Source organism: Dromiciops gliroides, chromosome 2 (assembly GCF_019393635.1).
Source record: "Dromiciops gliroides isolate mDroGli1 chromosome 2, mDroGli1.pri, whole genome shotgun sequence".
In the NCBI taxonomy this organism is placed as follows: Eukaryota; Metazoa; Chordata; class Mammalia; order Microbiotheria; family Microbiotheriidae; genus Dromiciops; species Dromiciops gliroides.
In genome coordinates this window covers 63,070,141-63,088,400 of record NC_057862.1, presented here as the reverse complement: position 1 = coordinate 63,088,400, position 18,260 = coordinate 63,070,141, and the positions used below count along the sequence as shown (strand labels likewise).

Genomic DNA, 18,260 nt, shown 5'->3' with positions numbered 1-18,260 from the left:
ATTTAGCCTAGAGAAGATAAGGCCTAGGGCAGGAGAAATATTTCTGCCTCCAGTGTTTTTTACAAAGTTGTATGTAGAAGCGAAATGTGGTTTACAGTTGTAAGTAGAAGCTAGATCAGATTTGCCTTGTGCAATTACAGAAAAGATGTTGGAAGTGTTGGAGAGGCAAATTTGAATTCATTATAAGGGAGAACTTTTGAACAAAAGCTGGCCAGCAATGGAAAGAGGCTGCCTTTGAATACAGTGAGGTTTCTTTCTTTCTATCAAATTCCTATCAAAGGGATGAGCACATGCTGTAGATGTGATTTGTGCTTTGAGTGGACTCTAGTTTGAGCCATCTTTCAAATCTGTTCATTCTATAATGGCTTTAATAGACCAAAATCATATTATTACATGCTATATTGAAATCTTTTCATTTTTAAATGAGATCTCACTCTCTGAGCTGTCACCTACAATGTTTAGAGTCCAAATTGAAATGACCTATTCCACTTTCACCTTCTTCCTTTTCACCTTTTACTCTCTTTCCAGCTTTCATTGAATTTTCTCCACTGGTTTCTTGTGTATTTCCTCAAAGCATAGTCTAAAAAGTCCTGGAGGAGATTCTCCCACCCAAGTCCTGTTTCATTATCTATAAGGCTTGTATTTCAACCTGGTGGGAACTTTTCCTTTAATTAAGTTTCTCTCTTTTTTGTGGAGCAATGAGGGTTAAGTGACTTGCCCAGGGTCACATAGCTAGTAAGTGTCAAGTGTCTGAATCTGGATTTGAAATCAGGTTCTCCTGAATCCAGGGCCAGTGTTTTATCTACTGTGCAACCTAGCTGCCCCCTAATTAAGTTTCTTGAGGACATAAGGTCAGGCAAATTTTGGTGAATGTTATTTAAGTGATCAAGACAAGTGCCATGTCTAGTACTTATATATGAAGACAGAGCCCCTGCCTAGGAAATCCTTTAAGAGAATGCCAGCAACACCAGTGAACACAGTTGCTCCTTAAAAACATATGGTGTAATCTAAAGTTCACAAACAACCAACCTTTTTTCTGTACAGGATTTATCGTTCCATTTTCCATTGGTGTAGATTTCGACACAGTTTTCCTTTCTACCACCATTGGGTTCATGGGATGCCCAATTGTTGTATATGAGTGTTTCCCCATTAAGGTACTGGAATGTGCCCTCAGTCTTCTCATCACTCATGCCCAGGTAGATTTGCTTGTTGAATTGTTCAGCCAGTTCTTTCAGTGCTTCATTCTCCCTTCCATTCTTGGGGGTTGGCAGTAGAGCACCTCTTTGTGAACATATTATCTTTCCCTCTTCAAATGTCCCTTCAGATACTACTACCATAAACATTTTTTCACCCACAATTTTGGCACCAAACAATATCGCAACTATAGAGGAGAAAGAAAGAGACACTTTAGTCACACCTTGTTAGAAGAAAGACTCCCTGCTAATGTCCAGACATATGACTTTAAACAAGGGGACTTATAGGATAGAAAAGGCACAGAGAAACTCACAACATGATTCTGCATCATCCCTGCCATGCCTTCCTAACCCAAGGACAGGCATTATAGTCAGGATCTTATCTTGTTTTTTCTACTGCCTATACAATGTGTCCTAGCTTAGGTTTGCAGTAACCAAATAGATCTTTAATGTGTGGGATGTCAGTTCAAGACACAGATGGTCTTCCCTCCTATCCAAAGCTTGGGAAACAAAGTCTGAAGTGACTCCACTGACTCCCTGGTTCTCCCAGGTATTTGTTATCCACTGGAGTCTGGTGTGGTATGTGGAGTAGAAAGGACTGGACTAGACTAAGAAAAGAACACTGGACTGTGAAAGTAGGCTAATTGTACATAACCTTGGGCAAGTCGATTCACTTCTAGGGCTTCAGTTTTCTAATTGGTAAGGGAAGGGAAGCAGAGTTAGGCCAGGGATCTTAACCTATTTTTCTTGTGTCATGGTCTCTTTCTCAGAGTAATGTTTTTAAATACATAAAGTAAAACACAAATGATTACAAAAGAAACTAATTATAGTGAATATAATTATAAAAATATTTTTCTTACAAATTATTGTTTAAAAAAAGATTTTCTGGTTAAGTAGCTCCTGGACTAGAAGGTTCCAAAATCAACTCTGAAATCATGATTCTGGAATTTAGCCAATTCTTTAGAAATCTAACTTGTAGAAGAACTAATCAGGGTCTATGGCTTGAGGAGGGGATCAAAAAGGAATTGGAATTGGGCTTGAACTATTCCTCCTCCTCCTTTATTATTTCTGTGTGGCTTAATGTTTTTCCTCTACCTCTCTGTAGTTTTATCTCTGAATCTCTAAAACTTTTGGTGAAAGTGTTCTGTAGAGATCATAGAATTATAGGTTCAGATTTAGAAAGAACTGAGTCACTGTGTTCAGCCCCTTCAAAACCTAAGGCCCCAAGATGTAAAAGTGAACTGCTCAAGATCATAAAGCTGGAAATTTCTAAGGTGAAATTTGACTCCATGTCGTCTTGACTTCAAGTCCAGCATTTATACTCTAGGACATGTGTAACTAGCAAAGCTTTCACTTTCATTGAAAGCTATAAGAGTGGTTCTGTCTCTTTAGTATGATGCTCCCTAGGTCAGAAAGTGACTGTCTCATTCAGGTTTGGGAAAACCTGAACTTACAGAGCCACTAGAAAGGTATTGTATGCAGAAGCGTAGATGACACCAATCTCATGAATGAACACCTTAGCTCATAGTCTTAAAATTATATTCTTTACCTTTTCTGTATGTGTTGACAAGATTCTGCAGTTTTCTCATTTCTTCTTGCATAGCAGTCATTTGAGCCTTAAGGGAAATCAGTTCTGAATGATAAAAAATGGTTTGTCATTTCCTTTGGGTCTTATGCAATGCTTCTGAGAGACCAAGGTTATTTGATTTATTTTTCTCTAGTGAGAAAGACACATCCCATCCATAGGGGCACTCTATACAAGGACCCCCATTTGACCCCCACTTTGGAACAGACCTGATCCTGGAATCAAAGACCTAAATAATGTAGAAATGTAAAAGAGGAGGTAAGAAATTAATTGCTCTGTGTCAAATGATGGTATTGCCTCACAAGACAGCTACACAGGATATTCCAATGGCAATATCAGGATGGTATTGGATCTCAAAGATAATGGAAAAACTGATTCTCCTTCCCATCCTCCCTCCACTTCCTAGTTTTCCTTTTATATTCTGGTCCAACATTAACAATATTCCCTCCATGAATTTGCAAATCATTTTTTCTCCTTGTATTGCTTCCCTCAAAATTTCTGTTTCTACCACTCTAGGCCATGGAAAATTATAATTATCTACTAAATGACCTTTTATCTCTATCCTCTTTTCCACAATTTTGTCAACCCTTCCCTTCCCTTTTCTCCCTTTCTTTCTCTTCCCTTCCTCTTTCTCAGCCTGTGCAACACTACTAGATTTTCTTTCTATTTACTTTTACTGTCTCCTAACACCATACCTTTAGTGGTTCCTCATTATCTAAAGGCTTAATTCCTAGTTCATTTTTTTTAATCTTTCAAAGCCGTCTGCTCTAAACTTATCCCCTCTTATCTAACCAGTCATTGTCTCTTCCACTCACCTTCCACTCTTGTCCAAAGAATCTTCACATTATCCTTTCACAGTTCTTTCCTTACATTTATTGATACCTAGAAAGGCATCTGATTAAAAGTCTCTCCCCCATTAAAATCCTTTCCATCATTCAAAGTTCAGCACCTTCAAAAATACTTTTTGTAATTATTTCTTTTTAATTTTTAATTTCTTTTTTTTCAGTTTATGGAATAAACAGACCTTTCCATAACACAGTATAATAAAAAAAAAGATTGCACGTGAAACAGCAAATCTATTATGTCCAATTTGCTATTCCTTTAAAATATATACTAAATTCATATTCCACAGTTCTTTTTTCTGCATATTGAGAATATTTTTATCATGAGTTCCTTGAAACTGTTTTGGATCATTGCACTGCTGAGAAGAGCTGAGCCTATCACAGTTAATCTTCACACAATGTTGCAGTTACTGTGTACAATGTTCTCCTAATTCTGCTCCTCTCAGTCAACACCTGTTCATGTAAGTCCTTCACGGTTTCTCTGAACTCCTCCTGCTCATTGTTTCTTATAGCACAAAATATTCCATTACATTCATATACCACAACTTGTTTAGCCATTCTCCAATTGATGGGCATTCCCTCAATTTCCAATTCTTTGCCACCACAAAGAGAGCTGCTATAAATATTTTTGTACATGTGGGTCCTTTTCCCTTTTCTATGGTCTCTTTGGGATACAGACTTAGCAGTGGTATCACTGGGTCAAAGGGTATGAACAGTTCCATAGCCCTTTGGTCATAGTTCCAGATTGCTCTCCAGAGTGGTTGGATCAGTTCACTACTCAACCAACAATGCATTCCAATTTTCCACAACTTCTCCAACTTTTATTATTTTCCCTTTTTGTCATATTAGCCAATATGATAGGTTTGAAGTGGTACTTCAGAGTTGTTTTAATGCAAAGTCTTCCATCTTGCTTTTTGTAATATTCTCTATCTCTTGTTTAGACATAACTTGTTTTCATCTACATAAATCTGAGAGATAAACTACTCCTCCTAATTTATGTATGACATCACCCTTCATGTCTAAATCTTGAACCCATTATTTTAGTATTAAGTATAATATTTTGGTCTATACATAATGAGTGATAAGGTTTGGTACAAAGAGAAGCAAAGCAGCCAAAATTAGAAGGGAGGCAGAAAACTGGGAAACATTTTTTACAGCAAGTATTTCTGATAAAGGCCTCATTTCTAAGATATATAGGGAACTAAATCAAATTTGTAAGAATGCAAGTCATTCCCCAATTGAGAAATGATCAAAGGATATGAACAGGCAGTTTTCTGATGAAGAAATCAAAGTTATCTATTGCCATATGAAAAAATACTCTACATAACTAATTTTTTTTGAGGGAGGGGACTGACAGTGTTTTTATTTATTTATTTTTGTTTTATTTAAAAAAAATTATTGAATAGAATTTTATTTTCCAAAATATATATAAAAACAAATTTTAACATCAAATTTTTTTTTTTAAAATTGTGTTCCAACTTCTCTTTCTCCTCCATTCCCACCCCCCACCCACTAGAACTCAAGCATTTCAAAATAAGTTATACATGAGTAGTCATGGAAAACATTCCCACATTAGCTAGGTTGTGGGAGAAAACAGTCAACCCCCCCCCCGCCCCGCCCCAAACTTCAGATTGAGGAATTGTCAAAGAGAAAAATTTTTTTTAAAAAAATGTGTTTCAAGGGCCAGCTAGGTGGCACAGTGGACAGAGCACTGACCCTGGAATCAGGAGCACCCGAGCTCAAATCTGGCCTCAGACACCCAACACGCACCAGCTGTGTGACCCTGGGCAAACCACCCAACCCCAATTGCCTCACAAAAAAAAAGAAAGAAAAAAAATGTGTTTCCATCTATTTTCAGATACTATCATTTCTTTCTCTGTAGATGGGTTGCCATTTTCATAAGTCCTTCAGGGTTATATTGGATCATTGCCTTGCTGAAAATAACCACATGCTTCCCAGCAGATCATCTTACACTATTGCTGTTATTTTGTATACAGTACATTTCACTCTGCTTCAGTTCATGTAGGTCTTTCCAGGTTTTTCTGATAGTATCCTGTTCATCATAAGCTAAATAAAGTACCTTAAACTTGACAAAGAATTTTCTTCATATTGGCCCAGCAAAGTAGGTACCATACATTTTGCCATTATATTAAATCATCATAACTATTTACCTCCATCCTATTCCCTTCTCATGATATTTACTCTATTTTCTATCTTCTTTTAAACTATTCCTCTTCAAAAGTGTTTTACTTCTGACTGTCCCCTCCCCTACTCTGCACTCCTTTTTTTTTCACCCTTCCTTCCTTATCCTCTTCCCCTCATACTTTCCTGTAGGGTTAAATAGATTACTCCTCCCAACTGGGTGTGAATGTTATTCCCTCCATGAGCCAACTCTGATGAGTTTAAGGTCTTTGAGCTAATTCTGTGTTCCAAATTTTCTTCCTCCCTCTCTCCTCAACCCTCCCTATGAAATCAAGCAATTCAATATGTCATACTTGTCCTTTCATAACAAATGCCTGAAAGTCTACTTTCTCATTGAAATTCCATGTTTTCCTCTGAAAGATGATGCTTAGTTTTGCTGGGTACGTGATTTTTGGCTGTAGTCCCAGTTCCTTTGCCCTCTGGAATATCTTATTCCATTCCCTCTGGTCCTTCAATGTAGAAGCTGCTAGATCTTGCTTTATCCTTATTGGAGCTTCACAGTATTTTAAATTCCTTTTTTTCTAGCTGCTTGCAATATTTTCTCCTTGACCTGGGAGTTCTGGAATTTGGCTGTAACATTCCTGGAGATTTTCCTTTTGGGATCTCTTTCAGGAGGTGATCTATGGATTCTTTCAATTTCTATTTTAGCTACTGCTTCTAGAATATCAGGGCAATTTTCCCTCACAATCTCTTGGAGAATGGTGTCTAAGCTCTTGTTTTGGTGATGGTTTTCAGGTAGTCCAATTCTTTTCAAATTATCTCTCCTAGATTTATTTTCCAGGTCAGCTGTTTTTCCAAGGAGATATTTCACATTGCCCTCTATTTTTTTCATTCAATTGGATTTGCTTTACTGTGTCTTGGTTTCTCATAAGGTCACTAGCTTCCATTTGTTCAATCCTAATTCTTAGGCAGTTATTTTCATCAGACAGTTTTTTAATCTCCTTTTCCATTTGGCTTTTCAAACTGTTGACTTTTTCCTCATGACTCTCCTGCATCACTGTCATTTCTCTTTCCATTCTTTCCTCCCTTTCTCTACATCTTCTTTCTATTTCTCCTACTTTTCTCTTCAAAGTCCCTTTTGAGAGTTTCCATGGCCTGAGACCAGTTCATAATTTTCTTGGAAGCTTTGGATGCTGGCACTTTGACCCTGTTATTATCTTCTTCTGAGGATGTATGGTGGTCTACCTTTCCCCAAAAAAGTTTTCAATGGTCTTCTGCTTTCTCTGCCTACTCATCCTGGCTTACTATTTCTTGGCTTTTTACTCCTTCTTACAGTGTAGTGCTGCTTCCAGGACGCACTGTTCGTACTACAGCCTGGCCCAGGGGGTGATTGGGCTTCTTCTCTAAATAACTATTGATCAGAGACATGCAAATTAAAACAACTCTGAAGTACCACCTCATACCTATCAGATTGGATAATATGACAAAAAAGAAAAATAACAAATGTTGGAGAAGTTGTGGGAAAATTGGAACACTAATGCATTGTTGGTGGAGCTGTGAAGTGATCCAAACATTCTGGAAAGCAATCTGGAACTATGACCAAAGGGGTAAGAGACTGTTCATACACTTTGACCCAGTGGTACCACTGCTAAGTCTGTATCCCAAAGAGACCATAGAAAAGGGAAAAGGACCCACTTGTACAAAAAATATTTATAGCAGCTCTCTTTGTGGTGGCAAAGAATTGGAAATCAAGGGAATGCCCATCAGTAGGGGAATAGCTAAACAAGTTGTGGTATATGAATGTAATGGAATGTTATTGTGCTGTAAGAAACAATGAGCAGGAGGAGTTCAGAGAAACCGTGAAGGACTTACATGAACAGATGTTGATTGAGAGGAGCAGAATTAGGAGAACATTGTACACAGTAACAGCAACATTGTGTTATGAACAATGGTGACAGACTTGGCTCTTCTCAGCAGTACAATGATCCAAAACAGTTTCAAAGAACTCATGATAGAAAATGTTCTCAACATCCAGAAAAAAGAACTATGGATTATGAATGCAGATTGAACCACACTGTTAGTACTTTTGGACTGTTTTTCCCTTCTTTTTTGAAGTTTTTCCCTTGTACTCTGATTCTTCTTTCACAAGATGACTAATGTATAAATATGTTTAATGTGATTGTACATGTATAACCTATATCAGACTGCTTTCCATCTTGGGGAGCAGGGAGGGAATTGAGGATGGGAGAAAAATTTGGAACTAAAAATCCTATGAAAATAAATGTTGAAAACTATTCTTATATGTAACTGGAAAATAATAAAATATTTTAAGACTATCAAAAAAAAAAGATTTTTTTATATGTCTAGTTTCTGCCATATTATCTTCCAGTTTGTCCAGCAATTTTTGTCAAATACTGAGTTCCTACCCCAGAAGCTGTAGTCTTTGGGTTTATCAAACAGTAGATTACTATAGTCATTTACTACTGTGTTTCCTGTGCCTAACCTATTACATTGATCCACCACTCTATTTCTTAGCCAGTACCAAATAGTTTTGATGACTGCCACTTTATAGTATAACTTCAAATTTGGTATAGCTAGTCTACCTTCCTGTGCATTTTTTTCATTAGTTCCCTTGATATTCTTGGCTTTTTGTTCTTCCAGATGAATTTTGTTATTATTTTTATAACTCTATAAAATAATTTTAGGTAGTCTGATTGGTATGGCAGTGAATAAGTAAATTAATTTAGGTAGAATCATCATTTTTATTATATTAGCTCTGTCTATCCATGAACAATTGATATTTTTTCCAATTATATAGATCTGATTTTATTTGTGTGAAAAGTGTTTTGTAATTTTGTTCATAGAGTTCCTGAATTTGTCTTGTCAGGTAGACGTATTTTATATTGTCTACTGTTACTTTAAATGGAATTTGTCTATCTCTTGCTGCTGAGCTTTGTTGTTCATGTATAGAAATGCTGATGATTTGTGTGGGTTTATTTTATATCCTGCAACTTTGCTAAAGTTGTTGTTTCAAATAGTTTTTTAGTTGATTCTTTAGGATTCTCTAAGCATACCATTATATCATCTGCAAAGAATGAAAGTTTTATTTCCTCCTTGCATATTCTAATTCCTTTAATTCCTTTTTTTTTCTTCTCTGATTGCTAAAGCTAACATTTCTAGTACAATATTAAATAATAGAGGTGATAATGGACATCCTTGTTTCACCCCTGATCTTATTAGGAAGCCTCTAACTTATCCCCATTATGTATAATGCTTGTTGATGTTTTTAGGTAGATACTACTTATTATTTTAAGGGAAGCTCCACCTATTCCTATGCTCCCTAGTGTTTTTAATAGGAATGAGTGTTGTATTTTGTCAAATGCTTTCTCTGCATCTACTGAGATAATCATATGATTTGGTTGGTTTTATTATTGAAGTGGTTGATTATGTTGATAGTTTTCCTAATGTTGAACAAGCCTTGTATTCCTCATATAAATCCCACCTGGTCATAATGTATCATCCTGGTGATCACTTGTGGTAATCTCTTTGCTTATATTTTATTTAAGATTTTTGCATAGATATTCATTAGGGAAATTGGTCTGTAATTTTCTTTCTCTGTTTTGGCTCTGTCTGGTTTAGGTATCAAACTGCTTTCCTTTTGGGGGAGGAGGGAGGGGAGGGGGAGAGAATAATTTGGAACTAAAAATCATATGAAAACAAAAGTTGAAAACTATCCTTATATGTAACTGGAAAATAATAAAATACTCACACACACACACACACACACATATACACACACACACACTAAAGGTATCATGTGAATGTCTTTCTTTTTGTTCTTTTTTCCATTCCTTCGCACCCTCTCCCCTACCACCCTAGAGATGGTTTCCACATATATATGTAATCATTCCATACATGGTCAGCATATATATATATGTGTGTGTGTGTGTGTGTGTGTGTGTATGTGTGTGTGTGTACTGAATACAATGTACTCTTAGTTCTGCTCAGTTTGCTTTTCCTTATTTCATGCAAGTTTATCCATGTTTTTCTAATATCATTGGGCTCATAATTTCTTATAGCACATCATTATTCCATCACAATCATATATCACAACTTGTTCAGCCATATCTTAGTTGACAGGCATCCTCCAAATTTCAAGTTCTCTACCAACACAAATTATTTCAGCTCATGCTAATTTTCCCTTTCCCTACATTCCTAAAGAAAACATTGCATGTACCAAACAAGCTATCAGTTCTCTTGTTTAACCATGTCACATAAGTCACATAAATCTAACTCTATAGCTAGACTGTGAGTTCTGCATAATGGAATTGGGTCCTGGCATACCAGAATAGATCCTGGATAAATACATGTCAAATTAAATGGAGTAGAGTTGATAAAGCTCCCCCACCCCAACTCAATTCTTCCATATACTCCAATTATTTTTGTTTACCTTCCATTTCCCCACTGTACCCCTGTTCTCTTCCAAAGTCAAATACATAACTCACCTTCATTTGTTCCTTTGTCTCCTTTTGGGCCTTTGGGTCCCAGAACACCCTGATCTCCTTTGATCCCCATGGGGCCAACTTTTCCAGGAGGGCCTACCGCTCCTCTCTCCCCTGATCATTGGAGGAATTAGAAAGAAAAGACAACAATAAATACTTGGGGCCTCTTCCTTCTATGACTGTGGGCAGGTTGAATTCCCTGCTATGGAAGTATACCTGAGTCTTACTGATGGCTGAGGAATCAGCCTCACTATGGTTTGATGTTTAGGACCTAGGAATATCAAGGGAGAACTGAGACAAATGAGCTTGCCCACTGGGATTTTGGTTTGCTGCCTGGGACCTGCCTCAGACTCCAACCTTCCTTCAAGCCTCCAGTAAAAAAGATGTTCTCATGCTCTAGTGGAAAAGGTATCAGGAGTGTGAGATCTGGGTGCCCAGTTCTTTGAATCAGATACCAGGCCTTACCAATCTTTGTTACTTCACAATTTGGGGCACAATGTCTTGCCTTGAGTAAATGTTAGCAAATTATTGTTGAGTGGATGAAGAAAATAATAAGAAATGACATTTCTCTAGTACATTAGAAGTTGCAAAGCACTTTACATACATCATCTCATTTGTGCCCACAAGAACACTATGAGGTGAGTACCAATGGCATTATTATCCCCATTTTATAAATGAGGAAAATGAGGCTCAGAGAGCTTGTATTTTGTGCATGGTCACACAGCTTACATTTCAGAGGCAGGATTGAGATTCAGGTCTTCTTTCCTCTAACACTTGACCTATAATGCCATTCCCACAGCTAAACCATTCAGAGATCTGATTTACGTACCTCGGTCCCCCTTTTCTCCTTTTGGACCATCGTTCCCATCTCGACCTGGTAACCCATTGCTCCCAGGCAAACCACAGGGCACCACGTTGCATGTGGTCATTTTTGGCTCACAGCTGCATGTGTCTTGGCCAGAAGCCATAGTCAGTGATACTAACAGCATGAGATACTGGAAAGTATCAAGGAGGTGCATCTTCTCCAATCTGGAGCTGAATGTGTAAAGAGAGAGTGCTAGCAAGCTGACAAGAACCCTCTCATTGTCCTCATTTCCAGAGACCCTTCTGATTCATCCCAGTTGCGATCCCCCTTAAAATCTTTTGTGTTTAAAACAAAAACAAAAAACAACCTTTTGTGTTTTTTTCAGGCCTGGCTTGCATTACAGAGATGACTCTTATTTTCTTTGCCAGGATCCCCATTCCTTGACTTTATGTGTATCTATTGCCAGGGTAATATTACCAGAGTTAAAGTTTTTGTCTATGAAATTCTTCTACCTCTTTTAAAAAATTCCCCTCTTGACTGTACATACTCTTTGACCCAGTAATACCACTGCTGGGTGTGTATCCCAAAGAGATCATGGAAAAAGGAAAATGACCCACAAGTACAAAAATATTTCTAGCAGCTCTCTTTGTGTTGGTAAAGAACTGTAAATCAAGGGAATGCCCATCAATTGGGGAATGGCTGAACAAGTTGTGGTATATGAATGTAATGGCATACTATTGTGCTGTAAGAAATGATGAACAGGCAGACTTCAGAAAAACCTGGAAAGATTTAAGTGGATTCATGCTGAGTGAACTGAGCAGAACCAGGAGAACATTGTACACAGTAACAGCAACATTGTGTGATGATCAGTTGTGATAGAATTGGCTCTTCTCAGCAGTGCAATGATCCAAGACAGTTCCAAAGAACTCATGATGGGAAATGTTCTCCCCATCCAGAAAAAAGAACTGTGGATTTTGAAAGCAGATTGAATTATACTGTTTCTACTTCTTGTTTTTGTTTTTTTTTGTTTTTTGAGGTTTTTTCCCTTGTGTTCTGATTCTTCTTTCATAGCATGACTAATGCAGAAATATGTTTAATGTGATTGTACATATATAAGCTACATCAGATTGCTTTCTATCTTGGGGAGGGGGGAGGGAGAACAATTTGGAACTAGAAATATCTTTAAAATTTTATTTATTTATTTATATTTGTTTATTTATTATTATTTATTTAATTTTTAAATTTTTATTTTTTTTACATAAGTTTTGTTGTTTTTTGTTTTGTTTTTGTGGGGCAATGAGGGTTAAGTGATTTGCCCTAGGTCACACAGCTAGTGTCAAGTGTCTGAGGCTGGATTTGAACTGAGGTCCTCCTGAATCCAGGGTTGTTGCTTTATCTAGCTGCCCCAGAACTAGAAATCTTATGAAAACGAATGTTGAAAACTATCATTACATGTAACTGGAAAATAATAAAACAGTTTTATGATAAAAAAAATCCCCTCTCCCCCATCATCCAGGTAACAACTAATAAAAAATGATAACAATTAGCATTTATATATTATCTAAGTACTTTACAAATGTTATCTCATTTGATTCTCACAGCAAGCTTGGAAAGTAGGTACTATTATCATTCCCATTTTGCAGATGAGGAAACTGAAGTAAACAGAGGATAAGTTATTTACCCATGATCATGTAGCTAAGAAGGGTCTGAAGTCATATTTGAACTGAAGGTCTTCCTGAGTAAAGGACCAGCACTCTATTCACTGTGCAACCTCAATGCCTAGACTTCTAATAATACTTCCTCCGAGAAGCTTTCTATGATTTCTTAAGTCATTGATGTTCTTTCTTCAAATTTTCCTTACACAATTTTTCTAATTTCTCATTTGAACCCCTTGTTCCCCAACTCATACATATCAAGCTACATTGGATACCCCAATGGAGGTAAATTCAGGGAGGGCATACACTCATGACCCAACATAACACTTTATGCATAGTAAAGTAATTAATATTTGAGGTGGATGTCACTTTCTGGTTGCCAACCCTTCCTTTCCCCAACTTCAGGGGTAAATGCTCTACTGAATATTTGTTCACCTAGATGAAATGTTGCCTCATGCTGAAAAAATGTTTCCACCCTCCTTGTTCAATATTATCAGTTCACTCCCAATTAAAAAATATATCTCATTCTTTCAGGGTAACATGTCCAGCAGGAGTTAAGAAGGAAGCAAAATGATTAAGCTTATCTCTGGGAAAGATGAAAATGGGTGATAATCTTTAAAGGCATTCACATTCTTAAAAGAGGAGGCTGGGTAACCCAAAGAAATCTAATTGGTAGGATTTTGTGTTGTGTGTAGAAGTTATTTTGAGGAATCTAGTTTAACTGTACCTTTTTAATCACTACCCTAAAGCTATTGCCTATACCATTACACTTACCAAAGAAATGATCTCTCAGGAAAATATGTTTATTCTGTATTTTCAGACAAGTGCTTGGTCCTAACCAACTAGAATTTGGAGCTCCCTTTACCCTTCCTCCAGGTTCTTTAGTAAGAGTGGACTTATTTGGTACATGTGTGGACAAATTTCAGAAGTAGGCTGTGAAGACACAAACTATCCCAGGTATAATGAAGCGAAAACAATGGGAGATATTAAGAGACAGATGTGGATGCATAGAAACTCTTTGACTAACTGAGATTGTTTTATTTTATTTTATTTTTAATTTATGGAATAAAACAAGCATTTTTATAACAGATGATTGTGCATGAAACTGCAAATCTACTATTCGCAACTTTCTATTTCTTTCAAATAGACAACAAAATTAACATCTAAATTTTTTCTTCCCTCCTCCCTGCCCTAGAGATGGCTGCACATAGACACAAAAAGGTCTATAAATGTGAAATTAATCTATACAAATGAAAAGCATATGAACAGAAGGTAGAAATAAGGAAAAATTAATGGAAAATGAGAGTAAAGTGTTGCTTGACCTTGTAAAAATAATATCAGGAGTGCTAAACTCTTACTAGGATGAATTAAAACTGGGAAGAATGATAAAGAAAACAAAAAAAAGGTAGTTTTAGTGTTATATTAAAAAAAACTAGAAGGCTCAAGAAAGGTATAGGACTGCTTATAAGAGTGCATGGGATGGTGACAAAGGCAATGGAAAACAGCAGAATTATTCAACTGTTGAGTTTGCATTTATTTTCTCTGCAAAAGAAAATAATCTTTAAATTTGAAAAAAATTAAAATAAATTTACTTAAAAAATTAAAACCTAGGATAAGTTAGGAGAGACCATTTGTAGGCATCTATATCACTTATGCTCAGGATCCTAGGATATTGAAAAAACTGGTGAATGTGATACTGAGTTGTTGTCAGATCATGAAAAGTAGGAGACATTAATGGATATCTAGAAAAAGAAATCATAGATACAATGAGCTTCAGCTCTTTTTATGGAAATAAATTGAAGGACACATAGGCAAGAGGCCCCGAAAACAGAGAGTAAATTTTCAATCTTCTGGTTGTAATATTATATTTTGCCTGAGTAACCAGGCATAAGAGACATGGTACCCAGTCACTGGGACAGAGAGTTGTAGACTGAATGTTGTGGCAACCAGGGCAGGTGGAGGTGTTGTGCCAAGTGCCAGTAGGAAATGTTGGACCATACTAAGAGAAAAACGACTGTGACATGGTGCAGTGGTGGTGAGGTCAACCACATAGGTACCCAAGCAAGGAAATAATAAAATTCAGATAAATGCGTCTTCACCATAGGACCTCAATTCTAGTCACAGTCCTAGAATTTTATTAAATGTTAGACCATGAGGTGTCATCATCATTGTGGTTGTTGCTACATTTGCTCCTGTTTTGGGAAGATGAGGAGGCTATGACTGAACCTCTGGGGAAAAGGAAAGAGTTCACTAAGCATAAGCATTAACTATTGCTTCATTAATGGGGCTTGGAGGTGACATAGTCCAGTCTCCTCACTGTTCATTTCAGTTGTGCCTGACTCTCTTACTTCATTTGGGTTTTCCTAGCCAAGATATTTGAGTGCTTTGCCATTTCCTTCTGAAACTCATTTTACAGATGAGGAACTGAGGCACACAGGATTAAGTGACTTCCCCAGCCCACTACAAACACCCAGGATGCCAGAAGTATTAAATATAAAATAGATTTTCTCAATGCAATAATTGAGAAGGGGCTAATAAGTTTCTGGAGCTATATTTGGACTCAGGAAGATGAGTCTATGATTCCAAGGCCAGTGCTTTATCCACTGTTCTGCCTCACTGTACATGAGGAAATTGGTGATCAGAATTCTGGAGTCACTTAAGGTCACACAAGTTATGAGAGGTAGGGTCAAATTTTCTGATTCCAAAGCCAGTGTTTATTATTTAGGCTCAACTGAAAAAAAAAAGATAGAAGAAGAAAATGAAAAAAAAAACCTACCATACTACTGTACACACCAAGGTAAGAGATTCTGGATAATGCCATTAGAAAAAAAAATTAATTAAGAAGAGGTATGTGTGTGTGTGTGTGTGTGTGTGTGTGTGTGTGTGTGTGTGTGTGTGTTAGTGGAGGACTCTCTAACTTGTTTTCTTTCAGGCTGGTTATTGATTTGAAATTACATCCTTGACCATCAAGCATCACAGTGGAATGGCGTCATTCTTGCTCAACACTATGTTTACCTTTGATTTTCCATGAAGTTTTTGGGTTCTGAGAAAAGGAAACTTAAAGTTCTCACTGTGAACTTCCAGGATGGCTGTGCACACAATCACTTTCCTGATAAGCTAAATTAAACCTGACTAAGAGTCTTTAATTCTCAGCTTCTCCATTGGTAAAATAGAACTAGTGGTGTTTGGATAAGCTACATCATAAGCTTGTTTTGTGGTCAACACTTTGTAAATTGTCAAGTACCCTATAAAGACAACGCTTATTATTGTTAGTCCTGCTCTAACTTGGGAGCTAAGCAAATCTACTTTTGCATGAATGGTTCCTTCTCTCAACTGGGGTAGCAGTGATCAACAACTTGCTTATCTTTTGTTCTTTTTGCTTTCTTTATTTTCTATCATTTTTCTTGACCATCCCCAATCACTTAAGCCACTTACCAAAGAGAATGGTTTCTATGTTCTATGTTGTCCACCATTTTCAAGAAACCCTGGCTTCTTTTTTCTCTAGCTATCCCAAGATCTATGCCTTAACCCTCCATCTCCTAAAAAGGTAAGCACTGTGGCAGACCCTTCCAGATCTCTGTGCTTCTGTCTCCACCTACTGGCCCAGTCCTTGAAGTGTCATCCTCTTCCTCATCCCCTGGCCATGTTTGGTCTCACTTAAGGCAACTTCTATTCTGCTCAGTTCTCAGATAATTAACTGTGGACACTAAATATAAAATCTTCCTTTCATCTTGTTACCAAGAGAGCCATCACTGTGTTATGTATGGTAATATTTATTAAAGCAGCTCTATGCTGGATGAGTTGAGAATACTATTCTTGGGAAGCACTAATGAATGACAGGAGGTATTAGTAAGAATACCCATACCTGAGGGGCATGTAGGTGGCACAGTGGATAGAGCCCCGGCCCTGGAGTCAGGAGTACCTGAGTTCAAATCTGGCCTCAGACACTTAACACTTACTAGCTGTGTGACCATGGGCAAGTCACTTAACCTCATCTGCCTCACTAAAAAAAAAAAAAAAAAAAAAAAAGAATACCCATACCTTAATGGCTTTTGAGATCCTTCCAGAAATGTGGTATTGATTTGTAGCTGAAGCCAAGATTGTCTTCCTTTATGCTTACAGTTGACTTCCTGCCTTTTGATTCGCCATTATAGGAACTCAAAGTGTTCTCCACCCAGAGAAATCCCAGATGTCCAAGTGGCAGCTATAGCATTGCTGGGCTGTCCCTTTCTCACTGAGTAAGCAACAGAAATCCCAGAGCACAAAGGTCCTAGACCATTCTTGGAAAGGAAGTTGGGTAACTAGTTCAGGGTCACCTGTGGATACTGAGGCATAGCTTTGGGTGCCATCCCTGTAGATGAACTCTGGCATGTGGAGTGGCACATCTGGGTTTTGTTTGCTTTCTGTGCAGGAAGATGGGGTAACCAGAGTTTCTTTTGTGTTATCATCTGCAATAGCTGCATAGCAACAGCAGCAATATATGTATGGAAAGCAGTTTGTCTGCTTTCAGATGATGTTTTCAATGACCAAATGAAGGAAATGTTTGAGTAGGAGTTCATTAGAATTTACTGAGTAGGTATGTGGCATGGTTAGACCTGATCTTTGGGAAAATCATTCTGGAGTGGAGACAGCCTTGAAGTAGGAAGACCAATTAGAAGGACATAGCAAGAGTCCATGGGGGAAGTTATGAAGACCCTAGATTAGGATGGTGGCTGTGTGAGAGAAGGTGGTATATGTAAGACATGTTGTGAAGGTAGAAGGAAACATGGAATAACAGACTAGAAATGGGGAACAAGTGCAAATGAGATTAAGGTCTCAATATTTTCCAATAATAATAACCACAGGGATGGTTCTGTCTCTAATATGGTGAAATGGGGATAGGCACATGATTGACATGCTATCTCCTCTACATGTTGGCTACTTCCCAGAATCTTTTTTATACTTCCAGAGATCCCTCCATGAGGAGACCTTGGAATCTTATGTTTCCTCTTTCTAGAATCTAGAAGCCTGAATACTTAGGAACTCTCTCCTTGTAAGTTCTTACCAGCTCTGTCTCTCACATAAGCATGGAACATCAATTATCACCAATGCAGCATCACCAATGAGGAGAATTTTATTCAAATGGACTTGAACCCTATGTTACATATAGAGAAGGAAACTGAGGCCAAGAAATGTTAAGTGCCTTGCCCAAGTTCATATAGGTGATAGAGATGGGATTGGAACCTAAATCCCCTGACTTGCAATTCAGCCTTCTTTACATTTCTCCATGTGCTTTCATAATAATGACCATCTCCTATTTGTCTACATGACTCTACTATTTATAAAGTGCTCTCGTCCAACTAGGCCTGCGTCTGAGTGCTTGTATGATTTGCTGAAAATCACATAACTAGTGAGTAGAGGAACCCAGGCTCCTAATACAACGGTCTTTCCACAAAATCACCCTCCCTCTTCCTTTAATTTTCCAGAACTTAGGTGTCTGGGCACTTGGTTATCTGTGACCCCACCATTTTGATCTTCTTTGCATAGCAGAAATATT

The 18,260-nt window shown here is 37.5% G+C and overlaps 1 protein-coding gene across 1 annotated transcript; it reads right to left on the bottom strand.

The window, feature by feature from the left end:
* Positions 1-980: 980 nt before the first annotated feature.
* LOC122744428 (pulmonary surfactant-associated protein D-like) lies at positions 981-16,951 on the bottom strand. The gene is made up of 5 exons (XM_043989914.1): positions 16,766-16,951; positions 11,094-11,299; positions 10,268-10,378; positions 2,743-2,826; positions 981-1,381 (listed from the first exon to the last, which is right to left on the bottom strand). Exons 2-5 carry the CDS (start codon positions 11,281-11,283, stop codon positions 1,008-1,010), a joined length of 759 nt encoding a protein of 252 aa, XP_043845849.1. The 5' UTR covers positions 11,284-11,299; positions 16,766-16,951; the 3' UTR covers positions 981-1,007.
* Positions 16,952-18,260: the final 1,309 nt, after the last annotated feature.

What these genes read in the sequence shown, in the direction of transcription:
- LOC122744428 (XM_043989914.1), bottom strand. Translation starts at nt 11,283, where the DNA reads ATGCACCTCCTTGATACTTTCCAGTATCTCATGCTGTTAGTATCACTG. An exon ending in AGGAGAAAAGGGGGACCGAG is followed by an intron (nt 10,379 to 11,093) that starts GTACGTAAATCA and finishes TCCAATGATCAG; the next exon opens with GGGAGAGAGGAGCGGTAGGC. An exon ending in AGACAAAGGAACAAATGAAG is followed by an intron (nt 2,827 to 10,267) that starts GTGAGTTATGTA and finishes TTTATCATTCAG; the next exon opens with AACTGATTTCCCTTAAGGCT.